Raw genomic sequence first — 25,729 nt, forward strand, 5'->3', positions numbered from 1 at the left:
GACTGTGTGACCATTGCGTTATTGGTAATACACTAATAACTTGAGGTACACTGTCACAAATGAAAATGAAACTTTGTAATAATCTAGATTTTTCCAATCAGATCTCTTGTTTTCTCCACATAGATATTATTAATTGAACCCTTCCAGACATTTATATATCTTATTTTCTGATACTTTTAGTATGGTTCATATAAACTTGATGAATTCCCAGTCTTTGAAATGAACTGAAACATTATAATACACAGCACTTGAGTTAGCTCAAATTATTTGGATTATGATATTAAACAAATACAACTATAAGACTAGATATAAATTTCTTATACTTATAATTCTTATAAAGTTAAAACAATTTTACAAATCAAATACTAACAAAATAATAAGTCAATAAACCTATCAGTGTAAATTTATTGTGATGGGAAATGTTTTGCTAAAAACAATAGGTGTGTACAATGTAAATTTAGTGCCTTTATGGCATTAGTTATTGTAGGTTATGCAGTTTAACACACTACTATATGAGGGTGTGGTATGTAAAAAGTGACTCTCCCATCTCTTCATTTTGACTACAGTGAAAATTTTGTAGAGCATTTGATATGATGTCACTTAGCCTTCATTTGATATAAATGGATCCCTAATTATTGTCAATAAGCGAGAATTATTTTATATGGCACAGGGTACTTTAACTACAAAAGCAAATCCAGACTCCATATTTAGAGCACTCATATGACTGAAGATTCATAATACTTTTACCCTGAAACCTTTCAAACTATCACCAGCATATATTTATATATTTACAAGATTGCTGGGAGAGAACTGTGGACTCCGTGAGAGTAAACCTGCAGATTTCAGTCAAAGAAACACTTCTATAGGAATCCACTATTTAGCTGCAAATCCTTCTTTATTCTGTAAAGTCATCCCCTAAATTATGACAAAATTATTATTTAAGTTCAGATGCATCACAATTTTTATTTTCTTAGAGTTTTAAAATGAATACTTCATAATTTTTAATTTAACCCAAAAACCAACACCTCTAATATCCTTAATAATGAACTTTACAATTTTAGTGTGATATTGCTTAAAAACAGTCAAAAAATGTGATGATAAGATTTTCAGAATTAATTTTATTAGACATTAATTATCTCACCAAGATTTTCATTCAACAGAATTCTATAATTCAAATATTTCTTGAATGTAATGTTCAATACAAAATTATATTATAAATGTAGAGTAAGATTAATCCTGTGCAAATTGGATTTTTCAAGTCAGTATCTCCCACCTCATCAATCCAAGTAGCCCACCATGCCTTAAAGATTGACTTTAAAAAAAATGGCATTTAAAGAATTCTTTCAATAGGAATTTAAAAACATAGCAAAGGAATTAACTGAGAGGAATTATGCCTACTTCTACAGAATGAACTGCAGATTAGAAATAGTTAAGATAAGAATAAATATATTGAACAAATTACCAGTTAAAGATATAGTATAGGTATAGCACTACTCTGGATTTCTCATTATAGGACATATATGGGTAACTAGCTAGTGATAAATAGATATAAATACAAACGTGTTTCAGAAAGATTTAAAATACATATAAAAAGATAAATGTACATATAAGTGAAAATATGATTAAGGAGGATTTAAAATAACATTGAAGGATATAAATCATTTAAGAATACAAAATATGAAAAAGAAGGAAGGTATGAGGAATTGACCCAAAACCCTAGTCTTTACCATAAATTATTTAGTATCAATGTCAAACATCATAAAATTGTCAAGCACATACCTAAGAATGAAGAATATCATGTCCTGCATCTACCCTGATCTGGCTTCTCACTTTCTTTCCCAGCTTGATTTTGCTTTTCTACATCTATATCTCATATCTGTCTTGCTGCTTTTTAGTGTCAGAGCTCAAATGCTGATATTCGAGTGACTTTCTACTGCAATCTGTGTTTCTTAACTATTTTTTACAATCTATGCAACACAAGATATTCTACTGTGGTTTAGAAGAGAAATTACATAGTCAGGCATTCTAATCTCGCTTCTATTAATCTAGTAATTTGTGTGCTATAGAACAATTAAATTAACCTTTAAAAATTTCAGATTTCTGAACTGGCAACTTAGGGATAACAATGCTCACCTCATTTGTTGCTATGAGGACCAAATAAGAACATATTTCAAGGCACAAGGGCTTATATACAGTAAGCAAAATATATACATGTAGGTTGTTTTTTTATTACATTGGATTTTTTACTTCTTTTAACTCCCTTATTGTTTAAATACACTTTGCTTTGCTTTGCTGTGATGGAAGGTATTCTAGAATTCGATGACTTTGGGATAGAAAATGACTATCTTCAAGGTCAAATGACATGAAGATTCTCTAAATGATACAAAAATTGTCTTTTTTTTTACCATTATCTCCTTCATATCACAAGTATTCACAATATATTTTTGGTCTTTATAGTTGAACATAGACTTAACTGTCTCCTACCCTTGATATTAAATATGAAAACAATGTTAAAGAAATGTGAAAGAAAGTAAGAGCCAATTTCATAAGTAAACCTGCCCCTCAAAAAAGATGCAAGAAAAAAACACTGCAAATACAGGAAAGGTATTTTGTATAACATTAGGATATCATAAAAGTTTGACTATGCTAGATTAAATATAAACACACAAAGCAAACAGACACACTTAAAATGTGATCAAGATATTAAAATTTTTCTTCAATAAATGCGCTTAGCACTGGATATATTAAGTAGTGTATTCCCATATATTATAACTACGCAACTATATGTACTTTATGGATATTCCAAAATAGTCCCTTAACTCCTTTACTAAAGACAATTCCTATTTTTCTGAAAGATACTTAATGGTAATTTAAAAAAAATTATTTGTTAACTTAAATATTAATCTGTGCCGGTGATGAATTATCTTTTGGCAATAGTGTTAGTGTTTTTATACTATACACTCAGTCAGTAGCTACAGTATAGAGCTGCTGTTTTTGTTTTCCTTCCACCCCCACCAAAATATCTTAGTAATGTCTTCACAATTTTTCCTTCAGTGGTAAGTAAAAAGACATATCTATAATTAAGAAGAATTCATAAATTTGAAAAGTGACCTGATCAAACACCTTGCTTAGATTTTTGCTTAGGTACAGAAATACAAATACAGTATTTCTCAAATGAACTTTTAATAATGAGTGGCTAGATTAAAACAAACTACAGTTTGACCTACACTGACCATAAAGTACAGAACAAAACAGTCAATTATTTGACCTAATGGAACAGACATTTTGTGTTGAGGGCACAAGCAAATATAAATAACAGTGTGTTTAACTAAATTCTTTTAAGATAAAATATAAACCAGTTGGGTGATAGATTAGACAGAGTGGTCACACAGTGGCTTCAGTGAAGTAGTGACATATAAGCATATATAATGAAATGAAGGAGAGATCCAGGTAAATATCAAGTCTCAAAGAAAGCAGTTAAAGAAATAAAGAAGGAAGGGAGAGAAAGGATGGGAAGGAGGAAAATAGGTAGGCAAGAAGAAAGAAGACCAGACTTCTCTGCATGTAATGTAAACTCCTCTTTTCTTCAAATACAGAGACTGAGCTATAGTTATTAGAAGAAAAACATACATGTTCTTAAGATGTACACATCATTTCTACAATAATAAGCCCAGAAATTAATATGGAATATTTTGGGAAGAAAGAGAGTATTCGATTTATGCCAAAGTTAAAATTTTGTGAGTCATCAAACTTAAAATTTTGTGGAAGAGTCATAAAATTTATCTTCCGATATTTACTATTCTTTCAATTCCTTTGTAAGTATTATACAATATAGATTAAAGCACATGTTCTTTTTTTAAAAACTCATGTTCTTCAAATTAAATGTGACTATTAATATACTTAAGTTAATCAAATTTATATGTAAAATATAAAAATATTATAAAATATAAAATATTTTTTATGAAAATTTATAAAAATAAAATATAAAAATATAAAATATTAAAATATAAAATATTTTTAAATATTCATACATCTTTCAGGTTAAAGTGTACATCTGAAACTAATGTAACATTGTGTGTCAATTATACTAAAAAATAAAAAATAAAGATAAATAATGGCTTTACCCTTTCCATGAAGCTTTTCATTGTCTTCCCTAGCAAAAATTACTATCTAAAATACCATGCACATCACACATATCTCATTGCATATATACTAATATACATGTCTCTATATGTTAAACACCACCTAGAATTGCGTGTCTTAAAATAGTAAATGCCAAAATCAAGTAGAAAGAAAGGAGTTATTTTAAGCAGTAGACAGTTTTAGAAGAATATTGTACCATTCTTATAAATATGATTGTACATACATATGTACATATGTGAGTGTACATGTAGCTTGGAAATAAAATATGCCTTCAATATACACAGAGTAAGATACCTAAAAAATAGATCCCATAACACATTCCCCAGAAACATTTCATATAAACAAAATGTAGTCATAGAAAAAGCAGTAGAATATTTGATTTTACATCCATGAAAGCAAATTAAGTTTTCTCTAAACATTTACAGAGAAGAAATTAGATCATTCTAACCTAAACACTTAGAAATCTTTGGCAAAACATTGAATATGCAGTGTGTAAAATAATACGAATTACTTACAACCATTTCATTCAGAGACACCCAGCAATCTGGTGGGAAATCCTGCAGTAGTGGTACTAAGAACTGAAGACAGCCATCCCAGTGGCATAGGAGCAGCATCATGCCGATGAGGTTAAATATTCTCACCACTGCACTGGCAAGGTCATATGTCATGTGGAAAATCTGTTGACCAAAATATAAAATCAATTCTTATAATGCTTATCATCAATTTTCTTTAAAGTCAAGAATATTACCAATGTCAGAAGACACTGACATTATGTATAAGTATCGATTTAATAAATACGTGGGAAGAACTTTTGCAAATAGAAACAGAGACATTTCTTTATCTTTACATTGAGGCCTGGCACTCTGCTCTATGAGTACTACAACCAACTGTGGGTTTTCCACAAAGAACAGAGATAACATAACTACATTAAATGCATGTGTCATGTTTTAAAGATCATTGTTTTTTCCAATAGTTTTAATTTACTGTCCTTTCTGCACAGTTTGGCAATGTTGCTCTAAAACAAGTTAATGGATTTAACCTTCTTCTTTGCTTCTCATCCCTTCTTAAATTAACAGATTTGTCAAAGGACCAAAAAACAACAAACAAAAAACACAAAGACCGAAAATCATAAGCAAAAGTAGATTAATTTCAACATATAAAATAATATTGAGATTTAACTGTAGTGAGTTTTATAACTATATGAGTGTAGGTATTTCTTTTATTGTGTATACTGAACATGAATAGCACCTTTTGAGTTAAAAAGTTCTCTGAAATCGGTTAAAAAACAATTGTGCCACACTTCTTAAAAAAATAAAATTGTTAATTCCCTTTCCTGTGAAGCTTTCTCACTTATATTTTCATGAAATCCAATAGGACAGGTAAGATTATTTCAGAAAGCACAAAACAGGACAAATCAATGATCTCTATTAGAACTTTGGGAGTGTAAATTTACATATAGCTGATATCTATAACTTTTCATCCATCGAATATTACAAGAAATTAAATGAGAACCTGAATCCTTTCTTTAGCAGCTCATATATTATATCACTCCCTACTACTAATATTTCTGCTTATATTTTACCTATTCTAGAATAACAAAAGTCACTTGAGAGCAGACCTACATTCCAGAATAAAGGGTTTTTTCCTAATTGTTAAAAGGCTATTGAGTTAATGAAATCAATAAATATGCATAAATACACAAAGAAACAACACTTTGAGATATTTAGGATCACATTTGTATAATTCATCAAAAGACTAGTCTATTTTTGAAGTAATGAGGACACCATGTATTGAGAAGTTATCTGAGAAACAGAAAACTCACAAATTTTATATTTTGATTTATAAACTATATCTTTGTAAGGAATAGTCTATAGTTCTTAAGAGGTACATACTGATGTATATGGAGGTAAAATTACAGTACATCTGGGATTTTGTTTTTATAAAATCACAAAATCTGTCTTTAATTATTTTTCACTTTGACACATTTCTAGAAGCCATTAATTCTTTCTTTAAACAATCTTCCTTTTTGACATAGTAATTATAGTGAACAATTCTCACTTTCTTTCTGGAAGTGTATCCATATTCTGAATCCCTTTTAAAGATAAGATTGGGGTCCTAGATTTTAAAGGCAATGGGTCATGTATTTTTATATCATCTATACACAGAACAATTAATTTTAAAGAATTAGGAATTTTATTTTTCTTTATGTTACTTCTTTTAAAGATTTAATTTACTTGAGAGAGAGAGAAAGAAAGAGAGAGAGAGAGTGAGAGAGAGCATGATCGAGGGCATGGGCAGAGAGAGAGGGAGAACCAGGCTCCTGGACAAGCAGGGAGCACATGGGGCTCGATCCCAGGACTTGGGCTGGGTTCACTATCAGCACAGAAGGCAGATGCCGAACTGACTGAGCCACCCAGGCAATCTGCTTCTAAGTTATTTTTAAATTTGGTTTTGTATTGGCAAACTTACAGAAAAGTACTTTTGATGTTATTCCCCCTGATATTTCTTGGTCACTAAATACGTAAATAGAAATCCTAACAAAATTTTCATCAATAATTTCTCATTAAAAGCAATACAACAAAATATAATTTAAAAAGCTTTCTACTATTAAAGTAGGAAAATATAATGGGCATGGATTTAAAGATTTTTGTTTAGTACTGGAACCCTATACATTTTTACCTAAGGATTTCCTGACAAAATGGTTCAATATGGCTCGAGTAAGTGTTGCTTTGCTATGAAATTGGGTAAAGGTTCAGAATATAAACTTGTGGGTCAAACAAGGAACTAATCATCTTTCAACTTGATTATCTGAAATAAACAATATCTGAAAACTCTCTGCCAAAGTCTATAAATTATAAGCATGTAGGCAATCATGCAATTATGAGACTTTGGAGCAAAGTCTGGGATGTTAAAGAGACCTAGGTCTTGTTCCTAACACATCTGACTTTTATGGCTTTTCCACTTTTTTTGTGAGCATTTAGATTATTTTTTATGGGGTTTTAAAGAGATCATTTATAGCAATTTATACCACATGCAGTAATTCAGCAATTCCTTTAAGAAAATCCTATCATTTCTGAAATGTTTTCCCAAGAAGCATAACCACCATTTTCAGAAAGGAAGTTAATGGTGATACAAGGCCTTTCATAACATAGTTGAAATGCAGTTTTTGTTCCATTTTGCTTCCATGCGGTTACTGAACTCCCGATTGTAACAAGAATTAAAGAATTAAACCTATTTTCTACTCCATTTCTTTTTTTTTAAATTTATTTATTCATGAGAGACGGGGGGGGGGAGAGAGACAGAGAGAGAGAGAGAGAGAGAGAGAGAGAGAGAGAGAGAGGCAGAGGGAGAAGCAGGCTCCATGCAGGGAGCACAATGTGGAACTCAATCCCAGGTCTCCAGGATCATGCCCTGGGCCGAAGGCGTTGCTAAACTGCTGATCCACCCAGGCTGCCCTCTACTCCATTTCTATTCCAACCTTATATTTCCAACCTCCATTTCCTTTTTATTTCTATTTCCAACTTCATACAGTACTAATACTAGATTCATGTACTAACTCTGCTATATAGACAATACTCAGGAGCAGTCTCCCTTTTTGGTCTTTAACATTCTGTGTTCAAAAGTAATTTTACTTTTTGGAGCTACCCCAAAATCTAACTTTGGAAGAGGCATGACCAGGTTGCCTATCCGGACACTGGTCAATACCAGAGGTTATATTCAAATAGACAAATCTGTGTATCTCCCTCTCAACTTGTCTACCTGATAAAAGGACATCATAATGTAGTATAACTTGTGATGTATACTTAACGTGTAGAGTGCTTAGGTTCAAACTGTCTCTTGAGCTCTTATTAATTAATACACCCTGGTAGGCATAATCATTTCACTGACTGGTTGTTGAGACTATTGAAGGCTCTCTTAAAACCTTGGTCACAGAAGATTTGGAATAAGAAAACTATTCCCTTATGGAGTACATTTATATAAAGACACATTAACCAAAAAGGGAAAAATCTGGTCCAGTTCATGCATAGCTACAACTTCTCATTGTCTAAGGGCAGCTTGTACGATAAATCTAAGTATGACTTTACTCAAATTTCTGATCAAGTAGCTAATACCATTCATTAATTAACATTTTCTTTTTTTTTCCATCTACAAGGTAGATATCCTTAAGTGATAAATTCCCATCTAAATCAATTATCTTAAAGCTCCTGCATGCAAAACCCATTTCATACAAAAATGGCATCACGTATGACCCTCAATAAACTGTCAAATGAATGAATGAGAATATTGCATTTAACAATAATAGCATAAGCACTTTTTACGATCTTAACAGTGTGAAGCTCTGCTTTCATGTTTCAAACCAGATAATTTTTTTAAAGATAACTCTATAATTTTCTACCTTCCAAGTAATATGACTTGAAACCTGATTTGACTGCTCAGAATGTGGGTAGCAGTAAGACAGGTTGCTCTGACCCACTCTCAATATGCTGCTAAGTGGGACTTGTAAGAGTCAACTAAAACAACAACAACAACAACAACAACAACAACAACAACAACAACAAAAACCTTAGAATTCAGGTAAGTTTCAAAAGCAGCTCTTTAATTTTATTTTCATCACAACTAGACTACAAAATATGTCAGTGGAATGCACTGTGCTTTGCATTCATCCAGCTCAGAACACTGTGTTGTTCATATAACTTCAATGAAAGGCATGATCTGGTCACAGATTCCCTTTGAATTCTTTTTATAATATTATAGTTCTAGAATTCATCCAGTTGGAGCTTAATGCTTCTAGATAAGATAGCTAATTAACTCTCCAAAACTGAAGAGTTCTCTAAGATAATTTGATTCAAAATCTCCAATTCTGCCTTACTATTTGCAAAATTGTTTACCATGTTTTTTTGTTTACTTGTTTGTTTTTTGCTTTTTTGGTATATTCCATCTTGTTTTTGAAAGGTTAAATCCCAAACTGTGCTGTAAGGCAGTATCCATAAATAGCTGACTTCTTTCAAACCATGTCCACATTCTTTCTTGATAAACTGGATTTAGGGGGTTTTATTATTATTTATTTATTTATTAAGATTTTATTTATTTATTCATGAAAGACCCAGAGAGAGAGAGATGGAGACAGAGACACAGGCAGGGGAGAAGCAGGCCCCATGCAGGGAGCCCGACGTGGGTCTCCAGGATCCTGGGTCTCCAGGATCATGCCCCAGGCTGAAGGTGGCACTAAACCACTGAGCCACACAGGGATTCACAAACCCTCCCATTTTTTTTAAATCTAATAGTTGGATTATGATCAGTAGGACCTTAAGTACCTTTAACCATTTGGTGTACTGTGTTTCACCTAACTACAAAAATTGTCAACATTAATTTAAGACTTTCCATAGCATGCATTCATCTGTCCCTTCTCTTTGGCTTCATGAACAGGAATCTTTCAACGTCTAGGTTTCTTCTGTGATCTCAATAATGATTCAAGGCCTCAAATATACCTGAAAAAATCTTATCAAAGTAACCTTAAGAGAATCAAATGGGTCAGAAGTGATTCTTTTGACAAATAACATTCTTATTTTTAAGGGTTCAGCAAGGCCGGCTACCTTTGTTTCTTTTGTTGTTGTTGTTGCTCTTTATAAATCTGCACCTGCATAAATCCAATTACCTTTTGTGTGGAGTGTCTATATGCCATGTTGACACAGAATACAAGAAAACAAACACTTACCAACTCAGTCTATTTCACAGCTCCCATGTTATCCAGGATTCAAGGTGTGGTAGCCCTAAGTCAATATTTTAAGAACCCTATTGCACCTTCTGCAATTCTTAGCTTGAAAGTGATCCCGGTTATCTTACCATGCTTTCAGTACAAATTGCAGAATGTTTTACTTGATCTATGAGAGAAGTGCACTCTTCGCAGTAATCTCTTTGAACACTGAGCAGTGACTGCAGTTCCTATCCTATATAGGATCTCACTCAGAATGGCCAGCCCACAACTTTCAGAAAAGTCAACTGCTGAGGCTTCTCATCTCAGCCTCTATAAGTACTCAAAGTGCAATTATTCACTCCACAATCTCTTGCTCACCTATTGTCAAATTCTCACACTATTGAGTGCTTTCTTCTGGGATTTTTTTTTCCACTTTCCCTTCCAAAATTCTCCTTTCATCATCAACTAACTCTCATACACCCTCATTCTCTTTGTGACATTCTCCCTCTCCTTCTCTGCTTTTCCTGAGATGTAGGAGTCTCCCTCAACCTCTTGGATAGCCTCAGTTTCCCTGCTATCTTTCTCAAACAGAGTTGGTTCAATTCTTTCTTATTTCATAAGCCTTAGGTTCTGATGGTAGTGGCCTCATTTTCTCAGCTTGCTTTTGCTGCTTTCAGATCATTATTTGTCCAGCTGTATTAAAAACAAAACAAAACAAAAAACCTTTCTCTTCAGTGCTCATCCATTTGGCTATTCCGCTCATAATGTCCCCTCATTTCTGCACAAAATAACCTCTCAATCTCCAGCCTCAGCACATCTTCATTTAATAGAGGACTCTGTGTTTTTCTATTTCCTTTTCTTTGCAAAATGTCAACTGCTGATTAATCAAAAAAAGCTACTTTCTATACCTGAGCTACTGACAATTACTGGAGAGGAAATTAGATTGTGGCTACTAATTTTTTTTTTTAAATAGCAACCTTATTTGAGACCTTTATGGTCTATTCATTTCCTTATTCCTAACACCATTCATCCTATATTTTTTCCTGTCTTCCTACCTCCCCAAAGCTCATGACTATCCTACTCAGTTTCAGATTACAATTTTACCTTTTTCAGAGGAAACACATTCTTATGTTTGAATCCCCTTGACTCTGACCCTTCATATCTTCCAACAAACAAACCTTTGCAGCTTTTCTTACTGGCCTTTTCCTAATATCAAAATAAAGCATGCCTTTTATTAAAATGAATCTCTACCAACTTTTGATATTAATCTAAACTTCTTTCTCCTCCAGGAACCTAAATAATTAGTTCACAGTTCCTCAGTCTCTGGGGAAAACCAACTATCTTCCCAACGGTTGTGGACAGATACTTTTGTAAAGTTCAGCAAAAATGAACTAATACATAAATGAAATTTAAAAACCTATGACATATGTTATACAAGCCTACTGCTTATGATCTTGGATGTGGTGGCAATATCAAATTACTATAATTACTAGATTACTTTTCTCTTAAAAATTATTAACTTCTACACTAGCTTTACCCCGAATGTGTAGAAATAAAATTTCTCATTTCTTCAAAAACATTCCAAATTGAAAAAGAATCTTCATTGCCTAGGTACTTAGCTAATTCTCTCTCTCTCTTTTTTCCCCTTTATAGTCTTTCCAGTTTGGCTTCTCAAAAAAATTCTCCTCCCTGGAATTTTGAGGCAGAGAGAGAGAGCTGGCCTGCCTTCACCCACCTTTAGTGGGTAAAGTGGTTTTCTTTTCTCAGTTACATGTGCAAATTACCATCTGGTGCAAAATCTGATTTCCTGAAGGACGTATGTGTCATAGCTACTTTGTGCCTCTGTCCCCCTCCCCCTTCTCCATAGATGTAAGGAGTGTAAAGATATTTAAGGCTGACTTCATTTTCCCAAGTGGGAAATTGAAGCTTAAGAAAAAAAATACATCTACTTGAGCATTCTTTTTGAAATGGCACAGATATATCATTGGAATTATAGAGAAGAATATGTCTTATCACATGACTCTGCAGTAAAACCAAATAGTTCTGATGTGGTCATAACAACTACTTATCTACAGAAGAGGATATACTAGTTATCAACCATGACTATTAAAGCATGGAGTATAGTCGCTTGTGTGTGTATTATTTTGGTCATGTCCACATATTTCTTTAATATACATATGTACATATAAAGTTTAAAATTCAATTTGAGATATTTTAATTGTAAAAAATTGTCACATTTCTTATATATTCCCCTTACTTCTATTTAGACTCTATGACCCTTTCATCACTTTGCCATTTTATTGTATATCATCTATTTTTAATTATAGATATTTTTATATAAGATATTAATTGCATATACCTAAACATTTAAAAAAGTAAATCTTTAGGCAAAATTGTTCTTCAAGTTGCTTCATGTTAGTTTTACTAGTCTGACAAAAAATCCAAAAGCATGAGAAATTAAAGAAACATAAAAATGGTGAAATTTTGTAATATACATTCTTTGAAGATTTCTGGTAGGAAACGATGATAGGAAACAGTTATAATGTGAGGTATAAAAGTAATGAAAAGTGGGAAACACAATGACTGGGGGCATAGAGTTGACTCAGCAAATCTTTTTTCTTCCACAGAGGTTACTCCATTAACAGTGAATTTTCATAAATGGGTCAGGGCTAAAGAATACCTAACGGAGATAAAATGTTTCTACTAAGCTTATTCATTTTCCTTTGAATTTCAAGTCATTATCAGCTGACGACTGGGAATAAGTCAGAAACAAAAGTGCTTATGATAGGTTACATTTTTTTAACTGAATATAGCTACATCTTCACATTTAAAAAATTCCTTAAGAAAAAAAAAAGTACATCTTTTTAACTTCTGTAAGGACTATGTTGTATAACAGAACATCTATTTATTGGACTATGCCCTGGAAAAACCAAAGAGCAAGCGTGACCCCCTCATGTGCTTAATTTACTTTAGGAAGTAGTTTACACACGGGAAAAACAAAAAATTACAAAAGAATATTTAAAACGGCCCTATTAAGAGGAAAATGTGATGGATTCGTATTATGGGATAACTAAATGAATTAAAATCTAACAATTTAAGATCATTGCCTATGCTTCTATTACAAATTTCAAATTGCTATAACTGTAGACAATATACACATATGTATAAGATATATTGAAAAATTTAAATGAGGAAAGTAAAAACATATATTTTTAAAAAGATTTTATTTATTTATTCATGAGACACACACACAGAGAGAGAGAGAGAGGGAGAGAGAGAGAGAGGCAGAGACACAGGCAGAGGGAAAAGCAGGCTCTATGCAGGGAGCCAGATGTGGGACTCGATCCCGGGTCTCCAGGGTCAGGCCCTGGACCGAAGGTGGCGCTAAACCACTGAGCCACCCGGGCCACCCCTAAAAAAACATATTTTATGAGGGATCTTTGCACCTTATTTTATTTTTTAAAGATTTTATTTTTGTTTATTTACTTGAAAGAAAGAGAGAAAGCAGGAGCAGTGGGAAGAGGGACATGGGTAGAAGAGGGAAGGGTTTCTGCTGAGCCAGGAACCCAGCTTGGGGCTCCATCCCAAGACCCTGGGATCATGACCTGAGTCGAAGGCACACACTTAACTGACTGAGCCACCCTGGCATCCCTGCACCTTATTTTAGTAATGGCTGTGGGAAGGCTATTTCATGCTTAATTTAAGGCACACTTAATTTCAGAATAAAGTCAGCACTAAGATACTGATTGAATGAAATTTAATTATTTTTTTTCTGAACTTTAAAAAAATCTTATCTTGAAAATTCAAAATGAAAAATTTATTTTTTTAAGATTTTATTTATTTATTTGTGTGTGAGAGAGAAAGCATGAGCAGAGGGCGATGGAGAGGGAGAAGCAGACTCCTTGCTAAACAGGAGCCCAACTTGGGGCTTTATCCCAGGACTGTGGCATCATGACCTGAGCCAAAAGCAGATGCCTAACTGAGCCACCGATGCATCCTGAAAATTTTATTTTTTTAAATAAAAAATTAACATTCACTTTCTATTATCTAGTACACAGTAAAAACGGTATTCAAGTTAACAATCATAAGTGGTTACATAAGTTTGTGTGTGTATGTGTGTGTGTAGAGAAAGAGGGCGAAAACTAAAACTAAACCACATTAGCAGTATTCAGTAAATTCTGTAGCTCTTGTGAATGAATTTCAAAGATATTACCATAACACTGTTGTTTTTACAGAGAACTGGGGAATAATTCATTTTAGAAATAACATAACACAAGTAATAGTCTCATTTTTATCTTTATAGTTTCATGCAATTGTTTGTTCACTCTCTTCACTTTTGTATAGCTGCAGTTTCATCAGATTTGTAATATGTTAGACGCTCTAGTGAGTATAAATGTGATTGTCTCTATATTTTGAGCTACAAATAGTAAAATTATTCTAGTTGTTATCAGTTCATTTCCTAAGCCTATGAAACCAATCACATGGATTCGTGCTTTTTGAAGGACAAAAACAGACCATACAATAGAGTGGATAAATATATTTAATCTTTGTAAGATGATATTTTATTTTGGAGACTTCATCTCATTAATTTGTATTTTAAAATTAATCTAAGTGATGAACACTCTTAAAGCAGAAAGACCACGTCAGTGTTTAAGTTCTAATGACTAAATTATAAAAGCAAACAATGAAGAGGATGTTTAAATTAATTTTATACATGGTATAAATTGTTTTCCTACAGACAGTATCTTGTTGATATTATATAGTCAATACATGGCCATTGAATTGCTTTGAAATTACCAAGTAAGAATATCACATATACTTGTAGTCTATTCAGATATGTCATCCAGAAATAATTTTTGTACTAAATCCTCAGTTAATCAAATATTGTATAAAATTCATAATATATTTTGGTGGTCTCTTGTGAATATTTTTAAGTATTCCCTTATGGTATTACATATTGTTACATCTTCTGTTTTCTATAAGTTCTGTGAGAAAAAAGATTGACTGCAATATTCTTGGTTTCACATTCATGAACTTCCTTAAATTGAAAAGTGAAAATTCATGTTTGGCTTCTTAACCAATATTTTTGGCCTAAAATATTAAAAATTGTAGTGTTTGTTGTACGGCGAAAGGTTTAAAATTTGAACATATATATTTTCATGGAACATTGAATTGCTAGGTACATAATATATATTTATTTTTTACTTTGAGCTATCATTTTGCCAATCTTAGAGATAAATAATAAGGTTAACATAAAATTATAAAAATACTGAACAACAGTTTTTGCAGTGTAAGAACTTTAAAAAAAATGCCTATTGGAGAAATGCAGAACTTGAAACCAGGAAACTAGATTTCTAATTCTCACTTTGAATTAATTAAGTGTCCAAAAATTTGCCTTAGCTTTTCAACTAAAAGAAAGGAAATGGAGAGAAAACGACCCCTGAAATACAATACATGTTTAAAATTCCATAATACCTTTTACTTTAGGATTGAAGAAGTATAATTTTAAAAAGTGAAAACACAGAGAAGCCAACTACACACACACACACACACACACACACCACACGTCCCAAATGGAAGATGAAACAGAGGTAAAACACTGACTTATATAAGTAATTTCCCTAAACCCTTGTTTATAAAACAAATAAGGTAAACAAAAATATAATAAAATTAATAGTAATATAAATATGTGGTAAAATAAAATGCAATAAAGGACATTTTATTTAAATTAACTGTATGATGTCTTTCTCAACATCCCCAGCCTCCACTCACCATTTATAGTCTAGAAAGATGGTGTGCAAACCAGCTCATTGCACCATTTTCCAAGAGAAGCCAATAGGAAAGATAAGAGAAAGGAAAGCTGCCTTCGGAAAAAAAAAAAAAAAAACTATTAAGATGAAAACAATGCTTCTTCACAATTTTTTAGTGGTAGCCATAAGAATTACCTCATGCATTGGCATGTCATCTTGATACTCTGGCCAGGTGAGCCAGTCAAGTTAAAAAATACTAATTTATTTGAGTGGATTTGTATCAGAGTCACTCTGGAAGAAAAAAACGGTTCTGGAATTATCTTGGCAAATGCCTTCTGAAACAAATCACTAAGTACATGATTTTGGGCATTAGGCCATAAAATACAGCTATAAATCTTAGTGAGTAAACCACACATGATGAAACCCAGTAAGTGAGAAAAACATATTATTATTGCAACCTCCCTAAAAGATGCTTAAAAAATAAATAAGTGTTACCAATGTTGCTAGCAACCCAAGAAACATTTAAATAAGATTTGATCTATTGGAAAATGGCATGATTTCAGATTTACTGGCTGGACACTTTCCAGAACCACATATGCACTATAATGCTTTGTCAATTCAGATAATAGTGCATCAATGTATTTGCTAGACCACCTGAAGTGTTGAAAATACTTATGTATCAGAAACATTATAAGAATTACATCAAATACTCTATGTGGAAGGACCCTCAAGAGTAACAGGCTTTTTTTTGGAATACATTTGATTTTTCTTATCACCAAAAACACTTATCAGTATTGGCTCTGTGCAGAATAATGGTAGGCAATGGATTCTTCAGTGCTCCTGGAATCACCTCCACCACATACACACTCATGCAAATACTTTCTTCTCCAGAATCACCCACCTGTTTTAAGAAGGGCTCATTTTGGGATGTCTGGGTGACTCAGCAGTTTGGAGCCTGCCTTTGGCCCAGGGCATGATCCTGGAGTCCCAGGATTGAGTCCCACACTAGCCTCCCTGCATGAAGCCTACTTCTCCCTCTGTCTGTGTCTCTGCCTCCCTCTCTATGTGTCTCTTGTGAATCAATAAATGAAGTCTTTAAAAAAAGAAGGGGTCATTTTTCTCTAGACCTGCTGCAGGATCACCAGAATTGTTGCTCCTTTGAACACATTTTGTAGTAGCCACACTTAATCTCAGTTTATAGCTTTTGGGGGGCAGGGTGTGGTTAGGGGAGTCGGGACATGTATGAGATATCTTTTTCTCTTTTATTCCTTTAACAACAACTTTTCTGAGTATAGAATTTTAGATTGAAGATCATTTTCTCACAGATATTTAAAGACTTGTCTCCATTCCTTGCAGCATCTAGTGAACTATATCTTTCCCCAAATATGTGTCTAATTTCTTCAATGAAAGGATGAGGAGTTTTCCATGTGTGTGCAGGGTGTGAGAGTGGGGTTGTAAGTAATGATTTGTGGAGTTGTCATATTGATCTTAAATTCAGCACTTTTCTCTACTGCTCAGTTACGTTCTGCATTAAGCCTTTGACTTCAGATGCAAATGCCTCCAACAGTTCACAGGACAGACTGGTTCTCACTTCTTTTGCAGACCATTTTGTAGTATATTTCAGGGTCTGATTTTTCTCTCCATGTATAATACTTCACTCTGCTCCCTTAAATTTAGAATCTTGTTAGAATTTTGAGACCTTTCTCATCTAAATAAGAATTCCCTAGTCTTGTTCCCTTCTGTCCTATAGATGCACTCTTTTTTTCCACTTGGTTTCTTTCATTGTACTGGAGGGACAAAATACCCACATATTGTGTCTTATCTGTATTCCCCAACCAGAAACCTTGTATTTTCTTCTCAATTGTTTGAATTGTCAACCCAAACATAAAAGGCCTTCTATAACTCAAATTCATAGCTACACATTCTTTCTGGAATAAGTGTTTTGTTCCAATGAACTGCTGATCTATTCAATTGCCAATAAGTCATTCTTAAACTAGTTTAAATTTGCAACATAATTTCCAACCTCTAAGTTACCTTCCCTCAATAATTATCCTTAGAGTTTTTGTTTCACACACTTATACTTAAAAAATACATTTAGAATCATATTGTCAGGAAGCCTTGGTAGCTCAGTAGTTGGGCACCTGCCTTCAGCTCAGGTCACCATCCGGGGATCCGGGATTGAGTCCCGCATCCGGCTCCTTGAGAGGAGCCTGCTCTTCCCACTGCCTATGTCTCTGACTCTCTCTCTTGGTCTGCGTCTCTCATGAATAAATAAATGAATCTTTTTTTTTTATAAGAATGACATTATCAAGTCCTTATCCCATTCCTAAAATTATGTTGGTCGTTGTTGTAACTGATTTAATTCATTAATTATTTTATGTCTGTCATTTTTTTCAACATTATTATCTCATATCTCCAACCTCCAGTCTCAACTTCTTAGTGAACTACCTTCTCACCAAATATAGTCTACTTGGCATCTAGAATTATCATTTTACAATTCAAACTTGATCATATTCGTTCTCTGCTTGAACTTTTGTTAGAGGTCCAAAGACTCTTCAAATGTCCAAACCCCTCAGCCTATTATAAAAAGCCCCTTGTGATCTGCCCTCCATCTGCCATTTTACCATCATCTCTCATACCTCCTTTCTAGGTATTCCATGCTGGGGCAGACCAAACTCGTCATAATACCCTTAATAAACATCGATTAGAGCCTGTATCTGTTTACATACTATTCTTTCCTGGTACAAGGCCTTCCATTCTATCCCTTTTCTGACAGACTTTCTTCTTCATATTTCAAAACTTGGCTCAAACATAGCTTCCTCAGGAAAAGCTAACTTGACTTCTCCAGGGAGAGAATTAAGAGTTTCCTCTCATGGGATCTAGCCCATAACTCTATGAAAATGCTTTATACTTGACTCTAATTATGTGTTTATATGTCTGTGTTGTCACTAGATCATAAACCTGTAGGTCAAGGACTGTATTTGCATAGCCAGTACTTAACATGTTTACAAAATATAAGAATGTGAACAAGAGAGGAAGGAAGAAAAGAAGGAATGGGTGGGGTGAATAAAGAAAGAAGTTCCCAGTTTGGAAACAAGTGGCACATTTTACTAAATGGGGACCTTCAGGATTACTCAAGATTATTATATATTTTTTTCGAATTCTGCGTGCGTGATCACAGAATAGAGACTCTGATTTGAAAAGAATATCATGTACATGTAATAAAATAAATTGCATATAAATTTTGTGTGTAATTTTGGTACTCATTAATTCTGGAATATCTGTCATCTTTTGTTCCACTCTGGTTACAAGATCAATGTCAATATAGACATTGTCATCACAGTCACTTATCTTTATTCAAACTTTTAATTATCAAAATTTACCTCTCTGATGACATCTTTTTTTCCTTTCTAGTTTTTATTTTTCATTATCTTACTCTCACTAAACTGTTTTTTTAAATTGTTTAAGGTGGATACTGTTGGAAAAGTTGTAATATTATTATTAGGGCCCAGATAATTTTGAGTTTGTGTGACTATTTTAATATAACTAAAAATATTGGCCTTCTCTGATATTGGTCTCCTCTGATATTGGATCTGACAACATAAATCCCACTGTATTTTAAGGAGTTCCAGATCCATTATCAATTTGAGCTAATGGGCTAACCCTGGAACAGACACCTACACTGAGCCAAAATCCACTCTATAAAACAGAACATTTGGACTTATTCCTGTTAACTTGGCATGATTTAAAGTCAAGAGGATTCAGTATTTCTGACAAGTTCTAAATGGAGGAGTCCAAAAGGTTACTATCATTATTATCTGGGCTTTCACCCAGCATTCAAACTCACAAATCACTGTCATGTATTCTGCTAAATTCAGCAACGATTCTGGGCTCCACATTATTTCATATGTTTGGTATATTTATGTAGCATGAGACCTAATAGAATATAATATTTTTGTATTATGCTTAGTAGTGTACTTAGAAATAAAAACATGGCAATTTTATTTAAGACTTAATAAAGGTGAAAGTTTTAATATATCTATGTCTCTATATACTTACATTTCTGTAACCCTTTTTTTTCTAACTTTCTTCAAAAAATATCAACATTTCCCAAAGTAAACAGTCATCATATTGCAGGGGCCAATTTCTGGGTTGCATGTCCAGAATGTGAGAAATTCTAAAACTTTTAGAATTAAATTTTAATGAAAATATTTACAAAACATTTTTAAAAAGCAGCAGGTGGGCAGCCCAGTTGGCTCAGCGGTTTAGCACTACCTTCAGCCCAGGGTGTGATCCTGAAAGACCTGGAATCGAGTCCCACATCAGGCTCCCTGCATGGAGCCTGCTTCTCCCTCTGCCTGTATCTCTCTCTCTCTCTCTCTCTCTCTCTCCTCTCTCTCTGTGTCTCTCATGAATAAATAAATAAAATCTTAAAAAAAATAATAAAATAAAAAGCAGCAGGTGAAGTAGCTAGGTCATTTTTACCCTGAAAGGGAGACAAAAGCATTTTCAAGATTCCTATAGATGCAGTCAATACCACAAAGCTCTTCTAAGGGTTTTAGAGTCTCTAATATCCCTCAACCAAATTGATAGATAACCATCCTTTAAGAGAATCCTATAGATTGGATTGTGTATCCCTCAAATTCATGTTGAAGCCCTAACATCTGACATAATAGTATTTGAAGATAGGGCCTTTGGAAGGGAATTAGGACAGGGGGGTAGAGTTTTCATAAAGGGATTGGTGCCCTTATAGCAAGAGACCAGAAAGCTTGTTCTTTCTCTTTCTGCCATGTGAGGATAAAGCAAGAACATGGCCATCTGTGAACAAGAAAGAGGGCTCTAACCAGACATCAAATCTGCCAGCACTTAGATCTTGGACTTTCCAATGTCCAGAACTGTGAGAAATAAATGTCTTGTTTAAGCCACTTAGTCTATGGTATTTTATTATAGAAGCCCCAGATGACTAGGAGGGGACAGAATTAATTCTGCTGTAAATTTGCAAAGCAGAAGTCATATTCATTTAGCAAACTTAAGCCATTTAGCTAAATATATGAAAAAGGCATACTTATTTAAATATTCAGCTATAATGTTATAAATGAGAACGTAATGTGAAACCACTGAGTGGTATGTAATAAAACCATTATTAGGTGAATAGTGTGTACTAGTGTGAAATATGTGTGTTTTTAAATATAAATGAAAAATCTTTTCATTTTATGTTCAAATAGACTTGTCTCTTAGGGCACATCAGGCCACAGAGAGCAAGTTCAAGTCCTGAATAGACTAGGAAGTCTACAACAATGTTGATAGGGTTTGCAAGACTGGAAGTTAACACAGAGTACAACTCTTATTGCTGTACTAAAAACAAAGTGAAATGGGATATGCAGCAGGCAGGTTTAAAAGTAGACTCACTAGCAAAAATTCAGAGCAAAGAGGACCTAACACTAGGGGAACCACAAGGTCCAGACTCTTCCAGGTACAGTGGGACCGTGATCAGCATCCTAAAATCAAGGAGATTCACTGCCTCCATACAACTGGCCAAACCTAGAAATACTTTGAGTTTCATGATCATTCAATTAGTTGGCAACTATTTTTTATTTGGCTTTCTTCTCTTTTTTTTTCTTTTTTTAAAAGATTTTATTTATTTATTCATGAGAGACACAGAACGGTGAGAGAGAGGCAGAGACACAGGCAGAGGGAGAAGCAGGCTCCATGCAGGGACCCCGACGTGGGACTCGATCCCGGGTCTCCAGGATCACAACCTGAGCTGAATGTGGCGCTAAACCACTGAGCCACCCAGGCTGCCCTCCTCTCTTTTTCTGTCCCTCTGCTTCATTTGTATTCTAGACCTACATTAATGTACTGAGTTTGAGTTTCTGCTTTCTAAATGGTTTCCCTATGTTTGGGCTGGCTTTAAACCAATGAGTTCTTCTTGATGGCACTGTGTGAAGTCAATCTTAAACTCTATTCTTTATAATCTGCCTTATACCTTTGGTTTGTCTCCTCTATAGTCAGTTGGTATGTGCCAAGAGTGGAGTTTTATGTTGGCCAACCTAGGCTCCATTTAGAGGGAAAAAAGAATGAAAGGAAAATTTAATCACATTTGATATGCTCTTCTACATTTCCCCCCCTTAATTTGAGCAATTTTTGAATATTGGGATACAAAGATATGGTTGTCTCAATCATCCTTTAAAAAATAAAAAAAAATAACGCAAAACAAGAACAAAAATAAGATTGGAAAGAACTCTCCACTTGAATTCCCACCTAAATATCATTCTCTTTCATAGTAACTATCTACACTTCCTCATTTTCTACTCATTGTCTTAGCCCAGTCTCATTTTGTGCCCATTGTCCATATCAATGTCCTCAAGCAATTTATGTTTTGCAGCCTATGTTTTTTTTAACATCTCCATTGCTTTTCACATTTTTGATTATTGACTTTCTGAAACATTTCACTCTCTTAGCTTTTAACACATCCACACTATCATACTACTTCTTTTAGCCTCATTCATAGATTTTATTGTTATTGTTGTCCTTTACTAAAAATGCACTTTCTCTAGATGATTCCTCTAATTATTCTCCTAAATATCTCTTCTTATAGAATATGTGTTCCATATTTTATTTCTCTAGTTTTTTTTTGTTTATTAACTTTAACATATGCTCTAAACTCATGTCACACTCAATATGTGCCAACTTAAACTCTCTTTTACTGAGCATTCTGTATTTTGGTCATTTTAGTTAGTGGCAAAGACATATATCCAGAAAGTGAAGAAATTTGTGCTTCAACCTTAACTATTCTCTTTTTATCATCTTCTATTCCTAGTAAATTTATCTCCTAAATATTTTGTGCCTTTCTCCCATTTATATGTTTCTTGACTACCAGTAATTCACATTCTCATCAATTTTAACCTGGATTGTTATAAAGACTCACAACAACTAAAGGAGTATATTCATTGATGAAAGCTTACAAAAACTAGAGCCAATCAGAAAAGCAAATACAAAATTGGGCTTAATGCTACCACTGACTTTACCGTTGTTAATATTTTGGTATTGGTCTTCCTAGATATTTTTTGCTATTTGCAATCTCTCTCTCTCTCTCTCTCTCTCTCTCTCTCTCTCTCTCCATATATTTTATTTATTTTTTATCTCCATATATTTTAACATGTACATATATTTAAAAGGAGAAAGCAGTGCATAATTTTTTAAAAACCAGTCTTTCATTCAAGAGTACATAATGGGCTTTTACCCCCTTAGAAATAAATGTATTATTCATGATTATTTGTTATAGAGCTTATTCTATGCATATGAATGGAATTTAAAATTTCTATAGGGAGAAGAAATGTGTGGGAGATATCAGGAAGGGACACAGAACATAAATACTTCTAACTCTGGGAAATGAACTAGGGGTGGTGGAAGGGGAGGAGGGCGGGGGGTGGGGGTGAATGGGTGACGGGCACGGAGGAGGACACTTGATGGGATGAGCACTGGGTGTTATTCTGTATGTTGGTAAATTGAACACCAATAAAAATTAATTTATAAAAAAAATTTCTATATGGAATATTGTAGGTCAGGCTCTAATTGTTAATATATAATTAAAATATCCACTTCTTAATTCATTGTATAAATGAGCTGAAGTTTATCCAACCAATCTTCTATGACTGGACATTTAGTGAGCTATTTCAAACATAGCTTAAAATTTTGTAATTGAACCATACCTATAAAAAAAAGAAAAAACAATAAATGTCCTCAGCATTACATATGTGACTCTGAATTATCCAACCTTCTCCTCTATTTCTAGTCTATATCCTATTATTCTAGAATTAAAACATCTACAGAAACTGACAAATAATACAATCACACTGTAAGATCATTTCAATCTGTATACAGGGATATATTTAAATGCTAATAGATTTGTTACATGCTTCAAATTAGAGATTGAAGGTCATATATTCTTCCATTTGGACCTACTGTAAGCCAGACACTTTGCTAGGTACGGATAAATCACAGGTGACCAAGGGGAGCACAACCCTTGGAATATTTATTCTCATGTAACAAAAGGGGGTCTGCTTTACTTTGGCTTAAGCAAAACAAACAAAAATTTAAATACAACTAACCCTAGAAAATCATATATTTTTATCTTTTGGAGGAAAAAAATGAGGGGAAAACACAGGAGACGAAGGCTGACTGGAAGCATGGGACACTATCACGATGACGTACTGAAGTTTCTAGGGTGTAGTGGACAGTCAGGATGTAGATGCAAACCTGTTGTGCCTGCAAGTAAGAGAACCAACAAAAAGCACAAAGATACATGGGGAATATGTTAACAAAAGTAAACATAAGCTCTTGTGTTTCCTCAGCGATACTAACTTATATGTACAACTGGCATGTGCCGGGTCTAAATTCAATATTTATATGAAGTATTTCAAGAAGGAGGAGTTAAGATGGCAGAGTAGTAGGGGAACCCTGGGCTTGTCTCAACCTTTGAACACAGCTAGATCAACATGGAATCATTTTGAACAACTAGGAAATCAATCTGAGGATTAAGAAAACAATCTGCACAACTGGAGGAAAGAATGTGTCAAATGCGACGTTCAGGGACATGAATTGGGGGAGGGAAAAGCTTAAGTGCCTTGGAGGAGAGGGAACCCTTTTTCACAGAGAGAAGTCAGGGAGAGAGCAGGAGAGAGAGAGGGGCATGTAGGTTTCACACAAGACACTGTGGTGTGGGGTCCCCTAGGTGGCACTGGGAGACAATATTCCCCTTCCTGATCATATTTAGAAGAGGGTATACTGCATCTCCAAGGACAAAAAGTCTAAGAGGTGCCATTGAGTGGTAATTCAACAATAGGGGACAGAGGCACATGTGGAGGGACAATAACCTGGTCACAACTTTTCGCTGTGCTTCACCATAGACTACAGGCACCTGCGCAGGTGTGCAACAGTTTTCTGGGACAGAACCATGCTGGATGCAAAGCCTCAAGGATCTCCTCTGGGGTAGAGGAACCAGTCTTCACCTTGCTGGGTCTTTTAAGATTTGTTTTGAATTCCAGCCACCAGCCAGAGATAAAATACAGGAGAACTGTGATTCTGGGTGTGCCAATGGCAGGGATCTGATGAAAGCCTGGACACAGGAGGGGAGAGTCTTCACTGTTTTGTTAGGGTCTCCTAAACAGTGGTGGCCAAGAGTTCCCCTCTCCTGGATCAGAGGGCAGGGTGACACCACCTTCCACCGGACAACTCACCAGAATGTCAGACTTCAGAGAGAAACACAGAGCTCCCAGTGGAGTCTAGAGTCATATACACCAAATCCTGTCCACACTATGCCCTGCAGGGGCATCTTTACTAGGGAAGATCCAATTGTAAACAGGTACACTGGGCCTCTCCCTCAGAAGACCAACACAGAAATAAATAAATAAATAAATAAATAAATAAATAAATAAATAAAACATACATACATACATACATACATACATACATACATACATACCAACACAGGCACCTAAATGCATCAAGTGTACTGTTATTTTTTTAAATATACATTTTATTTTTTTTTATTTTACTTTTTTTTTCCCTTTGGAATCAGGCTTACAGTTTTTGTTCATTTGTTGGTTTGTTTCTTTCCTTTTCTCATTCTTTGGATCAGGCTTCTTTTTTTTTTTTTCTTTTCTTTTTTCCTTCTTTATTTTATTTTGGAATCAGGGTTATAGTTTTTTGCTTGTCTGTCTGCTTTTTTGTTCCTTTTATTTTTCTCTTTTCTTGGACCATGCTTTTTTTTTAAAATTTTTTTCTTTAATCAGGCTTATCTTAACAAACAAAGCAAAGGACACATAGTTATGTAAACGAACTAAATGTTCCAATCAAAAGACATAGGGTATCAGAACAACAGGACCCATTGATATATCCCTTATAAAAGACTCATTTTAGACAAGATATCTCCATACTGAAAATGAGGGAGTGGAGAACCATCAATTAAGCTAAAGAACATCAGAAGAAAGCTGGAGTAGCCATACTTATATCAGAAAAACTAAATTTTTAACCAAAGACTATAAATAAGAGGTGAAGAAGGGCACTATAACATAATAACGGGGTCTACTCAACAAGAAGATCTAACAATTGTAGCTATTTATGCCCCAAACTTCAGAGC

At 34.0% G+C, this 25,729-nt stretch overlaps 1 protein-coding gene across 1 annotated transcript in view; it reads right to left on the reverse strand.

Moving 5' to 3' along the window:
• HCN1 (hyperpolarization activated cyclic nucleotide gated potassium channel 1) overlaps positions 1-25,729 on the reverse strand; it is a 376,053-nt gene that overhangs the window by 160,248 nt on the left and 190,076 nt on the right. The window contains exon 3 of the mRNA XM_055324802.1: positions 4,659-4,820. Coding sequence (XP_055180777.1) covers positions 4,659-4,820 — 162 coding nt within the window. The remainder of the gene's footprint in view (positions 1-4,658; positions 4,821-25,729) is intronic.

Source organism: Nyctereutes procyonoides, unplaced genomic scaffold, assembly GCF_905146905.1.
Source record: "Nyctereutes procyonoides isolate TBG_1078 unplaced genomic scaffold, NYPRO_anot_genome, whole genome shotgun sequence".
NCBI lineage: Eukaryota > Metazoa > Chordata > Mammalia > Carnivora > Canidae > Nyctereutes > Nyctereutes procyonoides.